This window comes from Perognathus longimembris, chromosome 17 (genome assembly GCF_023159225.1).
Source record: "Perognathus longimembris pacificus isolate PPM17 chromosome 17, ASM2315922v1, whole genome shotgun sequence".
Classification (NCBI taxonomy): Eukaryota; Metazoa; Chordata; class Mammalia; order Rodentia; family Heteromyidae; genus Perognathus; species Perognathus longimembris.
In genome coordinates, this window is record NC_063177.1 from 29,452,641 (window position 1) to 29,475,983 (window position 23,343).

A 23,343-nucleotide genomic window follows, 5' to 3' on the forward strand; every position below is an offset into this window, starting at 1 on the left:
CTGCATTTATTCTCATCCTAAAACAAGAGACACAGAATGGTTAAGACCTGTGCTTCCTATCACACAGCTAGTGGTTGGGACTGAGATCACTGCTTTAACTTGGTCAACCAAGTGGGCTTCGGTCTAAATTAAGCCATGGAAGCAAACACTGCCCAGGCTGGCTTCAAACCCCAACCCTCCTATCTCTGCCTCCTCAGTAGCTGGGATTATAGGGGTCAGCCAACATTCTGTGTCTCCAAAAGCTCCCAGATGATGCTGATATGGCTAGTTCTGAGACCACACTTTGAGTATGAGGGTGGGTGTCTTCATATTCTGCATTAGGAGGGTGGGGAGGGTAGTGGGGTGAAGTGGGAGCAGGGTCAGATGAGACCTGAAGGCCAGGACTAGATTGTTGGTCCTCACAGACAGAGCTCTCTCATGGGCTCACCAGTTCATCTCTCTGGGCCTTGGTGTCTTGGGGAAACCTCTACAGCATCCTTTCTACTCTGATAGCCTACTGTGTATGTAACCTGATCATTTAGATCTGAAAAGGCAACAAAAGAATATGCTAAAGAAATTATTTCCCCGCTTATTCCCATTGTAGATTATTGCATACATACACAGAAGCAAAAAGAGGGAAGAAAAAAAATCACCATCTCTCATCTTAAGGAACCTGTGAACGTTGGGGCCTATTTTTCCTCTATTACTTTCTATGAAAATACTTTTGTTTGTGTGGCAGATATATTTTCTACCTAGCTATTTTAAATTTTGGTCTTTTTTTTATTCTAATGGTGTTACTGGGACTTGAACTCAGGGCCTTGCATATTTGGCTGCAAAAGCTCTACCATGTGAGCCACAGCTCCAAGTCTGGTCTTTTAGTGGTTAATGGACTTAAGAGCCTCATGAACTTTTGGGTTGACTTCAATCATTGATCCTCAGATCTCAGCCTCCTGAGTAGTTAGGATTACAGGTGTGAGCCACCAGCACCTAGAACCTTTTTAGGAAGGAAGATTGGTCTTCACCTGGGGAAGAGGCATGTGCCTCGTCAGTTCTGAGTGGTCAGGAGAAACAGAATCCAGGTGCATGCCTGTCCCAGGTGCACCAGTCGGTCTGGCCTCTGACTTGGATAAATGCTCTCTCTGTCTCTGTTGCTCAGGGCCTGCGTGCTGTCCCTGTGCGTTTGTGCTTCAAGGCTAGCTCTCTTCCACTTTGAGCCACAGCTGCATTTCCAGCTTTTTTTTTTTTTTTTAACGATTAATTGGAGATAAGAGTCTCAAGGACTTTCCTGCCTACGCAGCCTTTAAACTGTTATCCTCACATCTCTGCCTCTGGAGTAGCTAGGATTATAGGTGTGAGCCACCAGCTCCCAGCAAAAATGCCCCCTCCCTCGTGTGTGTGCGTGCGTGCCAGGGCTGGGGTTGCTCATGGTTGGTACACTACCTGGTGTCAGTCTCCTGAGTAGCTTGGATTATAAGTGTCAGGCTTGAGACAGGATTTTTTTTTTTTGTATTCCAGGCTGGCCTTGAACTCAAGAGTCCTCCTGCTTCAGCCTTTTGAGTGCTGGGATTACAGGTGTGAATATGTCTCAAGTTCTTTCTTTCTCCCTTCCTTCCTTCCTTCCTTCCTTCCTTCCTTCCTTCCTTCCTTCCTTCCTTCCTTCCTTCCTTCCTTTCTTCCTTCTCTTTTCTTTTCTTTCTTTCCTTCTTTCTTCCTTTCTTTCTTCTTTCTTTCTTTCTTTCTTTCTTTCTTTCTTTCTTTCTTTCTCTCTTTCTCTCTTTCTTTCTCTTTTTCTCTTTCTCTCTTTCTCTTTCTCTCTCTCTCTTTCTCCCTTTCTCTCTTCCTCTCTTCCTCTCGTTCTTCTCTCTTTCTCCCTTTCAATTTTGTCTTACCAGTGTCTGATGAAATTCTTATGCTCTATGAGGTTCGGGTCTCCTGATGTCCCTGAAGTTTTCTCAGCCAGGTTGATACCACAGAGAAAAACAACCGTATTGCAGTATTTTTCCCAGGACCAGCCTGTTCTCTTCCAATTAAAACCCCGTGCTTTTCTTGAAGGAAGCAGACTCTGACAGCCTTGGGAGAGGCTGCACAGATTATTCTGCCCATCTGCCCTCCTAGGGCCATTGTCCCTGTCCTCTCTGCCAGTGCTTCCTGTTTTGGTTGGACAGCAGCTGGCTCTGCCCTGCGGGAGGGACGGTGGCTGACCTCAGATGTCCTCACCTGCTGGGCAGGCACTCGTCAAGGCCAATGTCCTGGGCCTGAGGAGAAATGAAAGCCTGTTTGTGGAAGCCGGAAGGGCCCCAATGTGAGCCAGGCCACCTTGGCATTGTTCTGCTGCTCCAAACAGGAAGGGTGTGTGAAGGAATGCTGAAGGCAGGAAGGGGAGCCAGGGACAGCAGAGCGGATGGCTACGGACCTGACCACACTTGCTCATTGACTGAAGATGGGCTGGTAATTCTTTATTATTATTATTTTTTGCCAGTCCTGGGGCTTGAACTCAGGGCCTGAACATTGTTCCTGGCTTCTTTTTGCTCAAGGCTATAGCACTCTACCACTTGAGCCACAGCGCCACTTCTGCCTTTTTCTGTTTATGTGGTGCTGAGGAATCAAACCCAGGGCTTCTTGCATGCTAGGCAAGCACTCTACCACTAAGCCACATTCCCAGCCTGATGCACTTGTATTTCTACAGCTTGTAAAGTCATATATCTTAATTCGTGTATGATGAATCTGGGTATCTTTGTATATTTGGTCTTTTGAAGTGGTTTTGTGGAATCTGCATCATGAGTCTGAGGATGGGGTAAGGACGTAAATACAATTCAGGATAGCTTCACATAGAGATGGAGGAACAATGATAGATATATGACTCCCTCCCTCTGTCCTCCCTCCTTCCCTTCCTCCTCCCCCTTCCTACTTCCTCCCTCCTCCTTTGCCTCTCCTCCCTTCCCTTCTCCTCCTCTTTTTCTTTCCACTCCCTCTCTCTTTTCTCCTGGCTTCTCTTTCCCTTTCCCTTTCCCTCATCCTTCTTTCTGTTAGTGTCTCATTATGTAATCCAGGTTGGCCTTGAACTCTTGCTCCTCCTGCCTCAGTTTCCTCAGTGCTGGGATTACCGGTATGCACCACCACACCTGGATAAGCTCAGCTCTATTGATGATGCTACAACCATTGTACTCTATCACCTACCTAGTAGACATGAATATGATTTTGTTTTGTTTTGTTTTTGGCCAGTCCTGGGGCTTGGACTCAAGGCTTGAGCACTGTCCCTGGCTTCTTTTTGCTCAAGGCTAGCACTTTACCACTTGAGCCACAGTGCTACTTCTGGCTTTTTCTATATATGTGGTGCTGAGGAATTGAACCCAGGGCTTCATGTATACGAGGCAAGCACTTTACCACTAGGCCATATTCCCAGACCCATGAATATGATTTTGAATAGGCATTCTTACAGGACCCTATACTTATTATAATTATTATTATTATCATCAAGACTTTATTGAGTGGGCTGGGGATATGGCCTAGTGGCAAGAGTGCTTGCCCCGTATACATGAGGCCCTGGGTTCAATTCCCCAGCACCACATATATAGAAAATGGCCAGAAGTGGCGCTGTGACTCAAGTGGCAGAGTGCTAGCCTTGAGCAAAAAGAAGCCAGGGACAGGGCTCAGGCCCTGAGTCCAAGCCCCTGGACTGGCCAAAAAAAAAAAAAAAAAAAAAAGAAAAAGAAAAAAAAAGACTATTGATAATTTAGATACAGTACAATCCTAATCATCCTGTTAAAATCTCTTATAGGGAGATGTTGTTCAAAAAGAAATGTACTCATTACCTGACATATGTAACTGTAACTCCTCTGTATATAACCTTTATAATAAATAACAATTAAAAAAAAACCCTCTTGCATTGATGTGCATTGTGGCACATGCTTTTAATTCCAGTACCTAGAAGGCTGAGTCAGAAGAGTTAAGAATTTGAGGCCAGCCTTGTAAATACCTAGCAAATTCCAGGCCAGCCTGGGCAATAAAATGAGACCCCCCTGTTACAACCAACCAACCAACCAAAAAAGCAACCAAAAACTCCTGTATCAGTTACTTACTCTCAGGGTAATGCTATGTAACAAACTACTCCTAAACCCAGTGAGTTGCAATAACAATCACTTATGTCATGTCTGTCATCTTTTCATTGCTCAAAACAGGTCACTTGATTAAGTCTAAAGTCACAAGATGCAGATGGTTAAGAATTTATGAGAACCAACCTAATGCACTTTCCCTAGTCTCCATCTGCCTGCACTGTGGATGTGTCAATGACTGTGTGTATTTGTGAATGTGCAGCTTCTGTGTGTGTGTGTGTCTGTGGGGTTGCCAGCCCTACTTGAAAGAAGTAGAAAAGAAGCTGGGTGTAGTGGCTCAAGCCTGCAATCCTAGCTATTTGAGGAGGAGGAGATTGATTCCAGCTGGGTATAAACCTTTATGAGACTCCATCTCAACCAATGATTGGGTGTGGTGATGTATGTGTGTTATCCCAGCAACAGAAGAAGCACAGTGGCTGGGCCCAATGGCACACGTCTGTCATCTCCAGTGACATGGGGAAAGACAAGTATGTCTAGGCCAGCTGGAGCATAAAGTAAGACTCTACCTTTGAAATTAACCAAGGCAGGGGCTGGGGATATGGCCTAGTGGCAAGAGTGCTTGCCTTGTATACATGAAGCCCTGGGTTTGATTCCTCAGCACCACATATATAGAAAACGGCCAGAAGTGGCGCTGTGGCTCAAGTGGCAGAGTACTAGCCTTGAGCAAAACGAAGCCAGGGACAGTGCTCAAGCCCTGAGTTCAAGCCCCACGACTGGCAAAAAAAAAAAAAAAAGAAAGAAATTAACCAAGGCAAAACCAGGCAGGAGGCTTGGCACACATGGTAAGTGCCTGCCTACCAAACTCAAGGCCCTGAGTTCAATCTCCATTACAATTATTTGTCCATTGTAAAAATGTAGAGCTTATCTTCTAGTGGGAAAGAGAAATAAAGAACATGGAAAGGATTGTTGGAATTTATGTTATTGAGCCTTTGTCTAAAGCAATGTCGAACTATGATAATTCTCTTGGTCTAGACAGATTCGGTATCTTTCTGTATTAAAAAAAAAAAAAGATTCAGGGTGCTGGTGGCTCACACCTGTAATCCTAGCTATTCAGAAGGCTGAGATCTGAGGATCATACTTCAAAGCCAGCTTAGGCAGGAAAGTCAATGAGTCATTTTTTTGTTGGTCATGGGGCTTGAACTCAGGCCTGCACCTTTTGTGTTCAAGGCTAGCGCTCAACCACTTTGAGCCACAGCACCACTTCTGAGAGTCTCACTGACTTTCCTGCCTGGGCTAGCTTTGAACTGCAATCCTCAGATTTCAGCCTCTTGAATAACTAGGATTATAAATATGATCCATCAGCTCCCAGCTCTATGGCATTTTCTTTTTCATTGATCATTAAAAAAAAAACCCTATGTTATCTGAAAATTTCTTCAAAAAAGACTTGGGAAACTTATACAGATAAACAATTCGTTATGTTAGTGTTCTATCCTGTTCCATGAGGCTCTTTATCTCCAATTAATGAGAAAAAGCCAGAAGTGGAGCTATGACACAAGTAGTAGAGTACAATCTTGAGCAGAAAAGCTAGAGGGCAGCACCCAATCCCTGAGTTAAAGACCCAGTACAGGCACATACACAAAAATGTTCCATATCTTAGAGATTACCTCATAAAATTTGAAATGGTTACCTTTTCTTATTAAAATAATGCTCAGTGTGACATTGTTGAGTATTCTATGGCATTTCTCTCTCTTTTTTTTTTTTTTTTGCGTGGGTGGGTGGGGTGGGGTGGGGGTGACAGTCCTGGGGCTTGAACTCTGGGATTGGGCATTGTCCAATCTGAAAATTTCTTCAAAAAAGACCTGGGAAACTCACACAGATAAAAAATTAGTTATGTTAGGGTTCTGCAATCATAGGTATTAAAGTTTAACTATGTAGCCCAGGCTGGCCTCGAACTCCTGATCCCACTGCCTCAGCCTCCCAAGTGCTGGAATTACAGGTGTGCACCATCATGCCTCGATAGTATCATTCTTTATTGTTACATGACCTGTGGAAAGACTTTAAATCGGACATCAGCTAAAACAGTAGGGAGATGGTCTCAGGGGTTGTATCTCTCCCCACCTCCAGTGATTCACTGGGATCCTGGCCTCCCTTGAACAGTTCACCTTACTGACCTGACCGGTTTGTTTTCCCCTGACTTTCGTTGCCTCGGTCCTATGCTTCCGCTCTCTACTCTGCCACCTCGTGGACAAATTGGGAATTGCGTCTCCTACCAAGAGCCCTGGTTACCAACTCCTGCTTTCTCTGGAAATGGGAAAAAGGAGAGGTCCACTACTCATGACAAGAGACCTGCTCTTTCGGTCTTCCTGTAATACCTCCTCCCATTAGGACAACATTGCATTTGAATGGCTCTCCCAGTATCACAGCTATTGAGCCTCCTGGATCTGACCCAGTGTACCAGCATACATCTCCAGTATTCACCTCTGCCACCCACTATAAAAGCAATCCAACAACACTTAGGGCTTACACTCCAGTGGAGGAAATAGATAAAAAAAACCTACACAAATGCAATGTTGATAAATCTTGGGGTGTGCTATTATGGGAAGCAATAAGGATGGGGTGGAGGGAACTTAAGTTGGCCTGTCCAAGCAGGAGAAATTTCAAAATCTGGAAGACTAGGAGGATGTGGTTATGAAAAGAGCATATGCAAAGGTGCTGAGGTGAGACAGAGCTTGGTAAGTTGGAAGTAACTAAAGTGAATTAGAGGAGAGTGGTTAGAGCCGAGTTGGAAAGAGCAATAGGCACAAATAGTCCAGGGTCCTGCAATACCGGGTAAGGACTCTGAGTTTTGTTCTGAGTCCAGTAGGAAGATCATCAAGGTCCTTATTCAGAAAGCCTCACTTTCCAGAGTGTGCTCATGGTACATTATGGCGTGTGACTATGTGTGTGTGTCCTTGAACTTGGTCTTGAATGTGTGTGTGTGTGTGTGTGTGTGTGTGTGTGTGTGTGTCCCTGAACTTGGGCTTGAACTCAGTGCCTTGAGCTCTTGCTTGGCTTTTTCATTCAAGGCTGGTGTTCTGCCACTTGAGCCACAGCTCTACTTTGGCTTTTTGCTGGTTAATTGGAGAGAAAAGACTCCCAGATTTGTCTGCCAGTTTTAAGCTGGCAATCCTCAGATCTCAGCCTCCTGATTATCTAGGATTACAGGTGTGAACCACTGGCACCTGACTCATTATGAATTTTATTGAGCAGCACAGCACTGACATAGAAATTTACTAAATTAAAGACAGTTTTTAGAGTCATACTGCATATATTAGAATTTTCTAACTTGCTATAGATTTTTTTCAGACTATGGAAGATGTTTATTCGCTAAAACAGTATTGTTCTATCTAAGCACAAAGAACAAAAGGAACAAAAATTTGAATATACACATAAAAGTCCCAAAATATGTATATATTTATGCATGCTCCTAAAACCTCATAGTGCTTGGAAAATTATATGAAAACAGAGAGATGTGGATAGCAGCAGAGTGCATAAAGCCAAATATCAAATTTTGAGCAAATTAATCTGTGACACAGCTTTGCTAACAATACATGAGTTTTTTTCCTTGTTTACTACCCACTCAGAATATCTCATACCAAGCAAGCAGACAGGATGTGTTAGTTTAATATCAGTTACACAGCATTTGCATAAACTCTGACAACTACAGGTCAACTTTGTTTTCTTTTGAGCTGGCAAAGTGACCACAGAAAGACCATACCGTTCCTCTCTCTGAATGGAGAGTTTTATCCTGAAAAAAAAAAAAAGAGAAGGGAAGCCACATCTTTTGTAGACATATTTTGTTAGTTGCTTAATAGTTTCTTCCTGTGATGTTTATAGATGAATTTAAGAGGACTTTAGCATGTTGAGATTTTACTATCTGTATGTAAATCACCTTAAGTCAGGTGTAAATCTGCTGGTAGTGGCATTGGTAGCATGCTGCATAAGGCCCTGCAAAAGAGGAAGCGATGACTTTGACATCATGGGGCCTGTTACCTTTCTGTCACTATAATGAAATACTTGAGATAACTAACTTATAGGGAAGAAAGGTTTATATGGCTGATCGCTTTAGGAGTTTCATTGTTTTGGGGGTCTGTGGTGAGATAGCATATAATGACAGGAATTGGTGGTGAAGCAAAACTGTTTATGTTGAGACAAACACACACACACACACACACACACACACACACACACACACACACACCAAGGCCTTACAGTCCCTTTTGAGGGCATGTCCTCTGTGACCTTCAGACTTCCCCCATGGACTCCACATCTTACAAACACAAGGTGATGACTATTCAGCAAGACATCACCATCTCCCAACATTGGGGCCCTGGGCACTCCACCTGTAACATAAGCCCTTCTGTGTGGGGGCCATTCCATATCCAAACCTGGCATGGAGCATAATGGGAAGAGCATGCTTTAGAAGTCTGTAGACCGAAGCCTTAGACTCTCCCTCATCATCCATTAATGGATGAACTTGGACTTGATTTCACCTCTCTGGCTCTCATTTGTAAGCAGGGGGAGACTAGTGAGCTGTCACGGCTGCAAGGGAGTTCAGGCTTATTCCTCACACTTTTCTGGTCCCCACAAGGTAGTAAACGGACATCTCCACTGGCAGAGAAGAAAACAGAAGCTCAGAGAGGTGAAGTGACAGTGCTAGGAGGTGTGAAGCCAGGATTTTAATCCTGGTCCCAAAGTCTCCTCTATTTTTGGAGGAAATACTGGAGTTTGAGTTCAGAGTTTCACATTTGTTATGCTGGAGCTCTACTACTTGAGCCACACCCCCAGCCCTGTTTTTTGCTGGTTATTTTGGAGATGGGGTCTGCTCAGGCTGTCTGGAGCTCCTCCAGATCACAGCCCCTGGAAGGGGTAGGATTACAGGTGTGAGCCACTGGTGCCTGGCTGAAAAACCTCCCCCCGCCCCCCATCATGCCCTTTCACTCATTTCCCTGCCTACCTGTGAGATGATTAGGAGAATCAAACTAGGTTAGTGAGTGAGTGCTAGTGAATGCAAGTACATAATGAGGATTACCCAGCCAAACAAGAACATACGCCAAAGCTGCAGAGAAACACTCACACGCTAGCATAGGACGTACTAGATTGTTTATAGGAGATGAATAAATATCACACACAGCTTTCTCAAGTCAAGTTCCAGAAGTCATAGGACTGAGGGATAATTTCCTGCCTCCGGATGAAAAAATTCACAGGAATTCAGAGGAAAATATTTTGGCGGTCATTACTGCAACATCAAGTCAGCTCCACTTAGCATCATGCAGCAAACCCTGTTAACAAATGCCTGAACAAGCATTGAGCCTGACAGGGCTTCTTTCAAGTAGGCTGGCTCTGCTCAGAGGACCCAGGGAGCTGCAGGTGGAGCAGACCCTTTACGATGGGGAAGTCGGTAGCACTGGTCCTGGCTCTCGCCCTGCTGCCTCTTCTCTCAGGTGGGCTCTCCAGAAACAGCCTCGCTCTCCATGAATGGGAAAACTGTAGTACTAGTGCATTAGGTATCTTTCAAATAATATGGAGTATGGATCGTGTAGATATTTGAATGCTTTTTCTTTCCCTTAAGAGCAGGCTTCTGTAATGAAGCTCATTAAAACAAAAATAACAACAAAAAAACTTAAATGAACTGGGTGCCGGTGGCTCATACTTGTAATCCTAGCTACTCAGGAGGCTGAGATCTGAGGATCACCAGTTCAAAGCCAGTCTGGGTAAGAAAGAATGTGAGACTCTTATCTCCAGTTAATCAGTAAAAAACCTGGAAGTGGTATTTGAGTTTTAGTGATCAAAAATGATGATGCATCTTCAACTCCCTTTTCTTTTATAGTTTGTGTAAGATCACCAAAGTTTGGTTACTTTTAATTAAATTTTTTTTTTTGCATTTTCATGTGATTACCAAAGACAATTGTGTGTGTGTGTGTGTGTGTGTGTGTGTGTGTGTGTGTGTGCGTGCTGGTATTGGGGCTTGTCACTCAAGGATGACACTCTACCACTTGAATTATACCTCCACTTCCAGTTTTTTGGTGGTTAAATGGAGATGAGAGTCTCACAGACTTTTCTTCTCATGCTGGCTTTGAATCTCAATTCTCAGATCTCAACTTCATGAGTAGCTAGGATTACAGGCATGAGGCACCAGCAACCAGTGACAATGTAATTTTATTATTGTAATTTTCTCTAAGAGGTAAGTTGTTTCTTTCTTCTTCTTTTTTTTTTTTTTTTTTTTTGCCAGTCCTGGGGCTTGAACTCAGGGCCTGGGCCTGAGCACTGTCCCTGGCTTCTTTTTGCTCAAGGCTAGCACACTGCCACTTGAGCCACAGCACCACTTCTGGCTTTTTCTACATATGTGGTGCTGAGGAATCGAACCTAGGGCTTTATGTATACGAGGCAAGCACTCTTGCCACTAGGCCATATCCCCAGCCCCCTAAGAGGTAAGTTGTAATATGTGATTTTGTGTGTGTGTGTGTGTGTGTGTTGATTAGTTTTAACCTATCTGTTGGCACTGAGTATTTTCTAGTAATGACTTTAAGCTTGACTTTGTCTATTGAAGAGTTAAAAAAAAGACACATCTCACCAGAGCAAACCTGAGGGAGAAGAGAACTGAAGAAAATACTTTTGTTGTTGTTTGTTTTAAAACATACTCATCAAACGCATGCCTCCTCTCCCAGGGGTGGGTGATTGTAGTAGGTGGTTAGATTCAAATTGTGTAGCCTTCTGAGTTAACTGTATTAGAAACAACTTAAGATTCTTCCCTGGATCCTCTGGAATGCTCTGTCCTTTGGGAAAGGGTTCTGAGAGAGCACTTTGGTGTGGGAACCAAACTTGAACTTGCCAATATCCTTTGTATTGATCTGTGGCACAGGAGCCTGAATTCCTCTCCTGACTTTTGCAGAGGCCTCGCCAATTCTCTCGGAAAAGCAGGCCAAACAGCTCCTGAGATCTCGGCGGCAGGACAGGCCCAGCAAGCCGGGCTTCCCGGACGAGCCCATGAGGGTGAGTGCTGGGCCCCGGGGCATTTTAGAGAAAAGACCATCATCGGTATGCTCACTCATTCTGAAGCAGAAGTGGGTGCTGGTGGGGTGCACCCTGACCTTCTTCCTATTTGTTTTTCTCACCTGGAAGTTCTAACTCCTCTCACCTGCCAGGAACAAGGTCTTTTTAAAACGGAAACAGTGGAGCCTGAGGGACCCTCGGTTGGTCCTTCGGCAGTCTCACTGGATGTTGTTTTAACTTGGAGACAAGAGGAAACAAATGTGGTTAAAAACAGGAAAGACATGAGGTCCTGGCAAGGAGGGAAGCATTTGAATCTTTAGCAATGGCAGGTGAGAGGAAGGCAGTTGGAAGGCCAGACAGGCCCGGGGAATCAGGTAGCCATGGTTGGGAATGAATTCCCTTCTACCTCTTTGTGTTAGCTACTTTTGGAAAGGCAACCATAAGTGACCCTGTTTGGGTTCTGCTAGGAACTGTTTGTCCCTGCATCTGGGCAGGGTTAAGGGGTAAGTGCTGTGGTGTCTCCCCTCATTGCTGGGATGAGGTGTCCCGCCAGGCTGATCCCACATTGGAGGGGGGGGGGATGGTGACAGACAGATCAGGTGGGAGTCTATGCCAGTAAGATCCACCCCCTCCTTTGTTTTTTGGCTAATTCAATGAGCACTGAAGTGTTTAGAAGGAATAGTTTCCAAGCATGTCTTACCTGGAAACCCATTAAGGTTTCAAAAGCCAACTTAGTTTGACCTGTATCACATTCTTTGGGCCAGACTGCAAATGCTCCAGAGAAAGATTTAATCTGTAATAACAAAGGATCTAGAATAACTATGGTTACAATTTTGAACACTTTCTGGTTGTCAGTGGCTCTTCCCTGTGGTCCTTAATACTCAGGAGGCTGAGATCTGAGGACTGAGGTTCCAACTCTGCCCAGACAGGAAAGTCCATGTTACTCTTCTCTCCAATTAACTGCCAAAAAACCAGAAGTAGGGCTGTGACTCAAGTGGTAGAGCATTAGCTTTGAGCAAGAAAAGCTTATGAGTAGAGTCTGGGTCTTGAGCTCAAGCCCCTGGGCTGGCACGAGCATGTGTGTGCATGCACACACATACACAGTCACACATTTTTTTTTTTTTTTTTTGGCCAGTCCTGGCGCTTGGACTCAGGGCCTGAGCACTGTCCCTGGCTTCTTTTTGCTCAAGGCTAGCACTCTACCCCTTGAGCCACAGTGCCAATTCCAGCCTTTTCTATATATGTGGTGCTGGGGAATTGAACCCAGGGCTTCATGTATATGAGGCAAGCACTCTGGCCACTAGGCCATATTCCCAGCCCAGTCACACTAACCGAACAGTCGATGGATGCTGGTGTCTCACACCTTTAATCCCAACTTCTCAGGAAGCTGAGATCTGAGGATTGTAGTTTGAAGCTAGCCTGGGCAGAACAATCCCCAAGACTCTTCTTTCTCTCTAATTAACCTGTAAGAAGTTCAAGTGATAGAGCTTCATTCTGGAGGGAAAGAGAGAAACAAGAGAAAACAGAAGACCCTGAATTTAAATCCCAGCACTGGCACGAAAAGGATTTTTCTGAACAGTCCATTCCATTGCACATGGCATTTTAGGATAATTATGATTGACAGCATTGTGGGGACCATTAAGCTTTTGGTTATAATTAGGAACACATGCTCATGAGCCTACACAAGGCCATCATCACAGACAAGTGTAAGCTGGAGGGCTCTTGCTTATCAAAGTTTTCTTTTAAGCTTTGTACATAAGTCTTGGCAATACTGGGGCTTGGGTCTTCTGCTTACTGGGCAGGGCCCCACTATTTTAGCCAAGCCTTCATCCCTCTTTCCCCTGGTTATTTATGAGAAAGAGTCTTATTTTCTGTTCATATTGCACAATGATTCTTGTATTTGTGTCTTAAATTTTTAAAATAAAATAACTGCTCTAACGTATGAAACGGTAACCTCTCTGTACATCAGTTTGACAATAAAAATTTTTTAAAAAGCACTGCACATATTTTTGCATAAATGCTTTGTTATGGGTATATTTCTAGAAAATAATAAATGAAGTCTAAGGATATGCATTAATTAATTAATTAACTAATTAATTGTGCTGCCACCGGAACCTGAACTTAAGGCCTTGAGCTCTCAGTTTTTTCACTCAAGGCTCTACCCCTTGAGTCATATCTCCACTTCTGGACATAAATATTTTAGAAAGGCAGCTCATACCTGTCATCCTGGCTACTCAGGAGGCTGAGATCTGAGGATCGTGGCTTAAAGCCAGCCCGGGCAAGAAAGTCTGTGAGACTCTAATCTCCAATTAACCACTAGAAAGCCAGAAATAACCCTGTAGCTCAAAGTGGTAGAGCACTTGCCTTGAGCAAAAAGAGCTACGGAATAGAACCTAGCTCAGGAATAGGCCCTGAGTTCAAGCCTCATGGCTAAAAAAAAAGGTTTTCAGATGTATTATTGAATTACTTTGCAAAAGTTAAAAGATGGGAGCAAGATCCAGTGCTTAACTTGGAGGTCCCCAGTGGTTGTTTCTGGGGCAGTGAGGGTCAGGAAAACTGATACGTAGGGTTCTGTTTGGATACCACCATGTCGTTCACTGGCAGCCTCTGTGGGGTCATGGCAGGCTTCAGGTTCAAGATGGCGCCTGTCTTTGTACTTGCTTTTGATCTTGTCTATGTGATTAACTCTCACGCATCCTGACAGACTCACTTTAGAGGAGAGCTTTCTGGAAAGGCCTTCTTGCTGTTTCTCCTCTCCCTAATGAATCATAGCTCTCACAGCACAAGCTGGCGATTTATTTTTATGTTGGTCCTGGGGCTTGAACTCAGGGCCCAGGCACTGTCCTTGAGCTCTTTTTGCTCAAGGCTAGTGCTCTACCACTTTGAGCCACAGCTCCACTCCCCGTGTTTTGGTGAATAATTGGAGATAGAATCTCATGGATTTTCCTGCCCAGACTGGCTTTGAACTGTGATCTCCAGATCTCAGTTTCCTGAGATTCCTAATATTCCAGGTGTGAGCCACCAGTACCCTGCCAAGCTGGCTATTTTTGATGCTTTCATGTCTTTACTACTAGCCTGTTCTAAATTGCTTGAGGAAATGGACTATCTGCTTTACTTCTGGTCCCCAGTCCCTAACTCACTACTGATATTTACCAAATGTTCACAATACTTACTTTCATTCGTGCCTCCGCTTCTCTCTGGTGTGTGTGTGTATGTGTGTGTGTGTGTGTGTGTGTGTGTGTGATTTTACAGACTGTAACTCTAGTATAGAACCTGGAAGTTACTTCAAAGGAATCTTTTCTATTACCTCACTTAAAACTCATTAACTCCTCTTAATCCTCTCAAATTTTAGGGGAGAAATTGTTTGCCAAATGGCTAGGGGAGAACCGTGGAAATTCTTTAAAAATTGACATTCGAGCTCAAATGATGTCTTGGGTGATTGTGTTCGTAAGTACTTGCGTACCCTGGGATTTCGCCTTCATAGGAAGCTGGCCATTTTGGCTTGTGTTGTTTTCAGCAATGTTCTCATCAGGCACGTAGAAATCATCTTAGCTTTATGGCAAGTCATCTCTGTAAAATGTCTTTTCATGTTTAGCTCCTTGACAAATGTATGTAGTATGTCCGTCATCCTTTTGATCTCAAAGACGATTTGGAGTGGCTGAGATTAGTGTGCTATGGTAATCTACTTTCCCACAGGACCTGGCCTTGGGTGGGGAGGGGGCTCAGGACAGTTAGGTTCTGAGCCATCTTCCTGCTCAAGCGATGACCTTGCTTTTCCTAATGACCAGAATAATTCTTCCAAATGTTGATGGACTTCTAGTTCTGCCCAAATGTCGCATGAAGGATTTGCTTTCTTGGAAAAAGTTCCTCCCTTCTTGTATTAACTGACCATTTTATGATTCTCCGCTTAGATCAAGTTCGTGTGGATATTGCATTTCATTATCACCACCCGTCTAGGGCCATGCTGTGTCGACTTACAATTTCCGTTCTAATTATTGCAAAATTATGTATTTAAATCATTGCAGTTGGCATTTGATATGGAACACAAATATTGTTTTTTTCTTTTATTTTGTTTAGTTTTTCCCCCTCCCTTGGAGGAAAGAATCAAAAGAAATGAAAACCTTTTTTTTTCCATCTTGCTCTTCTTTCTGGTCCAGGAACATTTGAGATTATCATTACAGCTGGGTCATTTCTAACTCAGCCAATGCAATTGTTAAATTTGTGGTTTTTAGCAGATTTGCAGTTTGGCTTTTCATCTTTGACTAATGACCACTCTTAGGCCTTTGTGGCATATTCATTTTCCTAACATTTTAAATAAATAGTGAGATGTCATGGAAACCAGAGCTGACTTTTTTTTTTTTCTTGTTCTCGGTGTGGGTCTATTTTGGTTGTTTTTCTTCAACGATGATTTCAGCGGCTGTTTAGAGGAGTGTGAAATAGATAATACTTTTTCAAGGTTTTTCCATACACATTCTCCCATCCTAATGAGCAGATTGACACAGAGGTTGAGGAATCTCCTAAGGAAGATTTAGTGAGATTGTAGGGGAAAACCAGCTCTTTCCTTTGTTTCTCCAGTGAGCTGTAATGAGGACCTACTGTGCACAAGCATTAAGGCATACCAAGGCATCCCTTCGTTACTATCCAGGCTGGGCGCCTGTGGCTCATGTCTGTAATTCTAGATACTCAGAAGATTGAGATCTGAAGATTGTGGTTTGAAGCTAGCCCAGGCAGGAAAGCCCATGAGACTCATCTCCAATTAACCAGAGTGGTAGAGCACTAGCTTTGGAAAAAATAAAAACAACAACCTAGACCCTGAGTTCAAGCCCTAGTATTGGTACTCATGTGCACATACATATACACATACTCTGTCACATGCACACAAGTAATGCTGCTGCTTCCAATTGAAGTTGGAAGAACAAAAGAGTATCAGCACAGCCTGGATTTGAAGGCGTTCCAAGCCTCAGAGTCTCTGTACTACCCTGCCTGGCAAAGAGGCAAAAGTGAGAAGGGACTGGGGGTTTCCTTCAGTGCCACTTCCACAGAATAGTTTAATACCTAAAGCTATGTGCTGGGGAGTTGGGGAGCTGGGGGGCTGTTCCTTACTTGCAAGACTCCCCACTGCCTTCCTTTTTCTTCCAAGTAGGAGTCTCCTTACCAGAGACTCACTGGGCAGGGCAGGACTTGGCCTCAAGCTCACAAACATGTTCTGCAAGCAGCAGGGAAGTCATTGATTTGTCCTAGAAGGGATCCCTTCACCATCCACTCTTTCCCCAGCGAGTCACTGCCAGGACACCCTCAATGTAAATGGAAACCAAACAAATCAAACTGCATGGAGGAAAGAAAGGGGTTCAGGGAAAGAGGGCACTTCCTAATTCAATTCATTGCCTCTCCTCTCTCCCCTCCTTTCCCCTCCTCTCTCTTCCTTCACATTTAAAAAATTCTTATTTGTTTTGTGAGCCAGTTTTGCTATGTAGCTTAGACTGATGTTGAACTGATGACTTGGGATCTTTTTGTGTCAGCCCCTGGGGTGCTGGCCTTAGGGGTCTCTGCCACTTCTGACTTTCTGTTGGTTAACTGGAGATAAGGCTCTTGCTGGTTTGTCTGCCCCTATTTGTCTGCCTGGGTTGGTTCTGAACCTTGAGCCTTCGATCTCAGCTTCCTGAATAGCTAGGATTAGAAGTGAGACACTGGTACACTCAGACACTCAGATTTTTTTTTTTTTGTGTGTGTGTGTGACTATACTTAATTAGGATGTAGACTTCCTAGCAGGACATTCTAGAAGCATTAAAAAATTTTAAGTTCTAAACTGGGTCTTTTTAAAAAGCTTTGTTTTCCTTCAAAGCCATAGCAAAGTTCCCATGATTTAAGATTTTTTTTTTTCAGATATAAAGACATGCCAAAATAATTTACGATGGTCAGAAATACTGTCCAGGATGGGGCAAGGAGCTGCCTCCTGTGTGGACTTGTTAGAATGTGGGGGCAGCTACATTTCATAGATATGGCATCAGGCTACATTTGGCTGCAGTGCCTGGCTTCTCTCAACATAAATGTTTTCAAGGTTTGACTGACACCAGACAGTGGAATCTTGTGAGGAGGCCAGGCGACACCTTATGACAAGACCAGCAAGGCACTTTTCCCCAGGACTTCCGCTCCAGCAGAGGGGAGCTAGCACTCACAGGGCCCTCCAGGGGCTCTCACATGAACAGAGAGAGCAGTAGAATTTTTATTGATTCTTATTTATTTTTTGAGAGTGGGGGATGAAGTTTGGTAATTATCCATTCATCACAGGCATAGTTACAACACATCTTCTTGTGTGCAAGCATCCTGGCCTTAAAACTTGATGGGCTGGGCTGGGAATGTGGCTTAGTGGCAAGAGTGCTTGCCTCGTATACATGAAGCCCTGGGTTCGATTCCCCGGCACCACATAACATAGAAAATGGCCAGAAGTGGCACTGTGGCTCAAGTGGCAGAGTGCTAGCCTTGAGCAAAAAGAAGCCAGGGACAGTGCTCAGGCCCTGAGTCCAAGGCCCAGGACTGGCAAAAAACAAACAAACAAACAAACAAACAAACAAAAAACTTGATGGGCTAATGGGAAGTGTCTTAACCCAGGATGGAGTTGTCATTATATATATACATACATATATATATATACATATATATATATATATATATATATATTCTGGTCTTATGACAGGGCTGAAGGACTTCCAAAGCTTTGAGAAAGCACAGGGATGAGAAAAAAAAATCATATATCTGGTCCAATAGGCAATAGGCTGAGTTAACCCTGTATTACAATCCTGGACTAAATACTTCACAGGTGATCCATGTCTCTACATTGGATAGAGCTGAGTAGAATCTGACTAAGGATCTAAAGAAATAGATATACTATGAAGAAAGAGATAGCCAGGTGTTGATGGGTCATAGCTGAAATCCTTACTACTCAGCAGACTGAGAGCTGAGAATTGCAGTTAAAAGCCAGCCTAGGCAGCAAAGTCCATGAAAATTTTTATCTCCAATTTGCTAGAAGTGGAGTTGTGGGCTCAAGTGGTAGAGCACTACCAGCCTTGAGTGAAAAGAGCTAAGAGACAGTGCCTAGATCCTGATTTCAAGTCCTAGGACCAGCATACACACACACACACACACACACACACACACACACACACACACACACACACACGGATGCCACCATTTTAATCTTTTATTTGAGCTATTTTTCAGATATCCCAGTGAAGAGAGTGCCTTTAGCAGAGGTGGCCTCAAGATTTTACAAAGTAGGCTCGGGTGCTGGTGGCTCATGCCTGTAATCCTAGCTATTCAGGAGAATGAGATCTGAGGATCGTGGTTGGAAGCCAGCCCCAGCAGGAAAGGCTGGGTGACTCTTTATCTCCACCTACAAACCAGAAGTGAGCTGTAATTCAAAGTGGTAAGAGCACTAGTCTTGAGCCCAGGCCCTAAGTTCAAGCCCCATGACTGACAAAAGGAAAAAAACAACAACAGGATTTTATGAAGTAAGCTAGGCAACTGTTATCATAATTCACACATCAGGCAAAGGTGTTATCTGCAGTGAAGCTAGTGGGAAACCAATAACGCTCGGCTGTGTGACCTTCAACATTAGTGATTTTTTTTTTTTGGTCAATCCTGGGGCTTGAATTCAGGACCTCGGCACTGTCCCTGAGCTTCTTTTGCTCAAGGCTAGCACTCTTCCACTTGAGCCACAGCACCACTTCTGGCTTTTTCTGTTTATGTGGTACTAAGGAATGGAACCCAGGGCTTCATGCATGTTAGGCAAGGACTCTACCACTAAGCCACATTCCCAGCCCCAACGTTAGTGATTTTTAAGTCAGTCTTGAGCCAGTGAAGCTGAAGGCTTATTTGGGCCTTTCTTTGATAATACTTCCTCTTTTTTCTTATTTGTCATTTGTGGGGCTGTCCTGAACACCCCCTAATTTTAGCTTGATCTCGTCATAAGCCGCTCATAGTCTGTAAATGTTCTGGCCTTCTGTCTAATATGGTGTTTTTTTGAGAATGCCATTGTGAGAACTTGAAGGTGGGAGCAGAAGAAAACACAGCATGCTCTAAAAGGAACAAGTTCTTTTTTTTTTTTTTTTTTTGGCCAGTTCTGGGCCTTGAACTCAGGGCCTGAGCACTGTCCCTGGCCTCTTTTTGCTCAAGGCTAGCACTCTGCCACTTGAGCCACAGCGCCACTTCTGGCCGTTTTCTGTATATGTGGTGCTGGGGAATCAAACCCAGGGCTTCATGTATACGAGGCAAGCGCTCTTGCCACTAGGCTATATCCCCAGCCCCAGGAACAAGTTCTTTTGTGCTCGTCCCTACCTGTTTCATAACGCAACAAAAACGACATGGTTTTAAGTTGTCATGTAATATTCCATTGTAAAGAGGTCCCACAATATCCATTTGTATGTGTAACGACATTTGTATCCTTTTTCCTTTTTGGCTAGGATCTCTATACAAGGTTCTAATCTTTTTTTTTCTTTTAATTTCTTGCACCATTTCCAGCAGAACAATTGCTTGTAGTACAAAATGTAACTCGATGTGGAACATTTGGAGACTGGTCCTGACTATCTTTTTACAAAATACCCCTTTAGTGTTATGGTGAATAACTTTGTTTTATTGTTATTTGATTTGATATTACTACAGGGAAGCTAGCTTTCTTCTTGCTGTCTCTTACCTTTTAAGAAAGATAATTTTAACATAAATGTATGTGGTGATAGTAGCATGCAATATTAATTACACTTTTTTTTTTTTTTTTGGCCAGTCCTGGGCCTTGGACTCAGGGCCTGAGCACTGTCCCTGGCTTCTTCCCGCTCAAGGCTAGCACTCCGCCACTTGAGCCACAGCGCCGCTTCTGGCCATTTTCTGTATATGTGGTGCTGGGGAATCGAACCTAGGGCCTTGTGTATCCGAGGCAGGCACTCTTGCCACTAGGCTATATCCCCAGCCCTAATTACACTTTTTTTTTTGGATGGTAATTGGGGCTTGAACTCATGGCTTTGAACTCTTGCTTGGCTTGCTTGCTCATTGCTGGCACTCTATTACTTGAGCCGTGCCTCGCCTCCCATCCAGCATTTTGCTGGTTAATTGGAGATGCAGCTTCATGGACTTTTCTACCCTGGCTGGCTTGATCCTTGAACCTTGATCCTCCAGGCCTCAGCCTCCTAAGTAGCTGGGTTACAGGCATACATACACCCTTTTGCCTGTGTCTCAGATTTGTTTATAGTGTTCCCTTGTGGGTGGGCCTGTCTATCTACATGGACACAGTGAGTATTTTCTCCTCTCCTCTTTCCTCCTCCCTCCCTGGCGCAGGCCGCACCCTGTGTCAGAAAGCAGAGCCATCCTGGGAATGTGGGCTCTCACCACGGGGTGAGTCTTCTCACAGAGGCTTTGTCCCCACAGGAGTACATGCATCACCTGCTGGTGCTGGAGCACTGGGCTGAGGAGCAGTTCCTGGAGCACTGGCTGAACCCCTTCTGCAAGCCTCACTGTGACAGGAACAGGGTGCACCCTGTGTAAGGGGCCTGTGGCCCACGTGGTATGTCCCAGAGTTCCATGATGATGATGATGATGATGATGATGATGATGATGATGATGATGATGATATGTGTGTGTTGCACATGGGCTGGCAGTCCTCTCTCTTTCTCTGGGCTTACCATACCCCTAGCCAGCCACTTGCAGTAGAGAGTTCCATATGCCCAGCACACCCTGCCCATGTTCTTCAATGATGGAGATCATTTCCTCCAACCGGGTAGTAAAATCCCATCTGAGGTTCAATCTGGTGAATTCCATTCCTTCCCTGAAATTTTTATGAACCAAGCAAGACAGGTTATAATTGGGTGGTTTATTAACTGTGTTAAAGGTGATGTGATGTCTTCGTTGCTGTTAATTTTGGGCCACTGTGATTTGGCACAGAAACATTCCCTCTCAGTATTACTGTGCAATTTCCAGGGCGGGAGCACATGTATTCTCTCATCTCATTTCATCCAGGCATTCATCTTAGCTGTGTGTGTGTGTGTGTGTGTGTGTGTGTGTGTGTGTGTGTGTGCATGCATGTATGTATGTGTGTGCCAGTCCTGGGGCTTGAGCTCAGGGCCTGGGTATTGCCCTTTAGTTTTTTTTTCCCTCTTAAGGCTAGTGAGCTATGTGAGCCATAGATCTACTTCTAGCCTTTTGTGGTTAATTGGAGATAAGAGTCTCATGGACTTTGCTGGATGGGTTGGCTTCAAACCACAATCCTCAGATCCCAGCCTCCTGAGTCACTAGCATTACAGGCGTGAGCAGGGTCATGGGGCTCCTGACATGACATTCTTATTCTTTTCCAGCAAGCAATGACCTGGTGAGCACCCAGGCAGGCAATACACCCTCTTCCATTTGATTTCAGATCGCCAGAACAGAAGTCTTCAGACCTGAGGACTGGCGACGCTTGTGGATGTGCCAAGGGAGAAAGATGCAAATATTGATTCTGCTTCATCCTGCTAACCTGCGTACATTATGAAAGCAAAGCATTTAAAGTGGAGAGTTCCGGAAGGCCTTCCTACTAGTTTGCTAGTGTGGGCAGAACTGATATTCCTGGAGTTGATGAATCTGGGACCTGTAGACCAGGAGTTGGGCCAGGCCACTAAGCTATCCATTACCTGCTTTTTCTTTTTTCTGCATTAATAAAAACAATAGTGTTAAATCTGCTCCTGGTGGATCTCTTTTCCAGTAAGAACAGATGTGGAGACTTTCTCCCTCCTTCGTTTATATTAGTTAATCCAGTATCAGAAAACTTACCTTTGAATACATGAATGGATGAAAATCTGAATACCTAGTAAATTGCATTCATTCAGGCTACTTTTTAAAAGCAGATTTGTCACTGGATGGTGGCCCATACCTGGACTTGCGGCTGTGGAGGCTGAGAGCTAAAGATCCCCAATTTGAAGCCAGCCTGGACGGGGCAGTCTGTGACATTCTCATCTCCACTTAACTCCCCCCAAAACTGGAAGTGGAGCTGTGACTCAATTGGTAGAACACCAGCCTTGAGCAAAGAAACTAAAGGACAGTACCCAGGCTCTGAGTTCCTGTCTAAGTCTCAGGACTAGCATGTGTGCATGAGTGTGATACACACATATAAAGGAAGAGTAGGGCTGCTCAAGTCTAGCTCTGAAAATAGAACCATGCCTCAACACCACACCTCTACCCCAGTGTTCTAGCCAAGGAGCTATTTCTTGTGGATAGTGGTGCGTTGCTTCATATCCAGTATCCTTCATGGATTAAACACCAGTGACCAACAAAAGCAGTCATTCAGAGGGCCAGGAAAAGTAATTGAATGGTTCCAAGGAAAGGAGACTCTGGCCTCCTCCCCAAATAAAGTGGGTGCTCATGAGTACAGGAGGGTCTGCCTCCAGGGAGGAAGGGGGTACGTCTAGGGAGAATGTTACAGAACCTCTCCTAAAAATGTGACAGGGATGTAAAACTTGTCAGAGAAAAAATAGAATTGCTTATGTCAGCCCTACCAAAAAAAGAGTAAATAAAGCTGGGAGGTTGTCGGGTGCTGGTGGCTCACACCTGTGGTCCTAGATACTCAGGAGACTGAGATCTGAGGATTGTGGTTCAAAGCCAGTCCTGGCAGGAAAGTCATGAGACTCTTATCTTCAATTAACCACCAGAAAACCAGAGATGGTGCTGTGGTTCAAAGTGGTAGAGCACTGGCCTTGAGGGGAAACAAAAGCTCAGGGACTGTGCCTAGGCCTGGAATTCAAGCCCCATGACCAACAAAAAGAAAAACCTGGGAGTTTATGAAGGAGGATTCTTTTTTGTGTGTGTGTGTGCCAGTCCTGGGGCTTGAACTAAGGGATTGGGTGCTGTCTCTGAGCTTCTTTGGCACTCTACCACTTGAGCTACAACACCACTTCCAGTCTTTTTCTGAGTAGTTAATTGGAGATAAGAGTCACAGATTTTCCTGCCTTGGCTGGCTTTGAAATGTGACTCTCAGATTTCAGCCTCCTGAGTATCTAGGATTATAGCTATAGTATTATGATCCATCAGCCCCTGGCTAAAAAGAACTTCTTTTTAACACTCTTTTCTTTTTTGGTACTGGGATCAAACCTGGGACATTGTACTTGTTAGGTAAACACTTCACCACTAAGCTACATCCCAGCCTGAAGGAAGGTTCTTACATGATAGGAACTAACACACAAGACTACCAGAACTACCAGAAGTTTGCACAAAAAGTACATCTGTACTGGGGCTTGGTCTCAGGGCCTGGGCTCTGTCCCCAAGTTTT

The 23,343-nt window shown here is 44.3% G+C and overlaps 1 protein-coding gene across 1 annotated transcript; it reads left to right on the plus strand.

Moving 5' to 3' along the window:
* The first annotated feature begins 9,305 nt into the window (after positions 1-9,305).
* Positions 9,306-21,737, plus strand: C17H17orf67 (chromosome 17 C17orf67 homolog). The gene is made up of 4 exons (XM_048365993.1): positions 9,306-9,514; positions 10,963-11,063; positions 20,478-20,613; positions 21,460-21,737. Exons 1-3 carry the CDS (start codon positions 9,460-9,462, stop codon positions 20,592-20,594), a joined length of 273 nt encoding a protein of 90 aa, XP_048221950.1. The 5' UTR covers positions 9,306-9,459; the 3' UTR covers positions 20,595-20,613; positions 21,460-21,737.
* Positions 21,738-23,343: the final 1,606 nt, after the last annotated feature.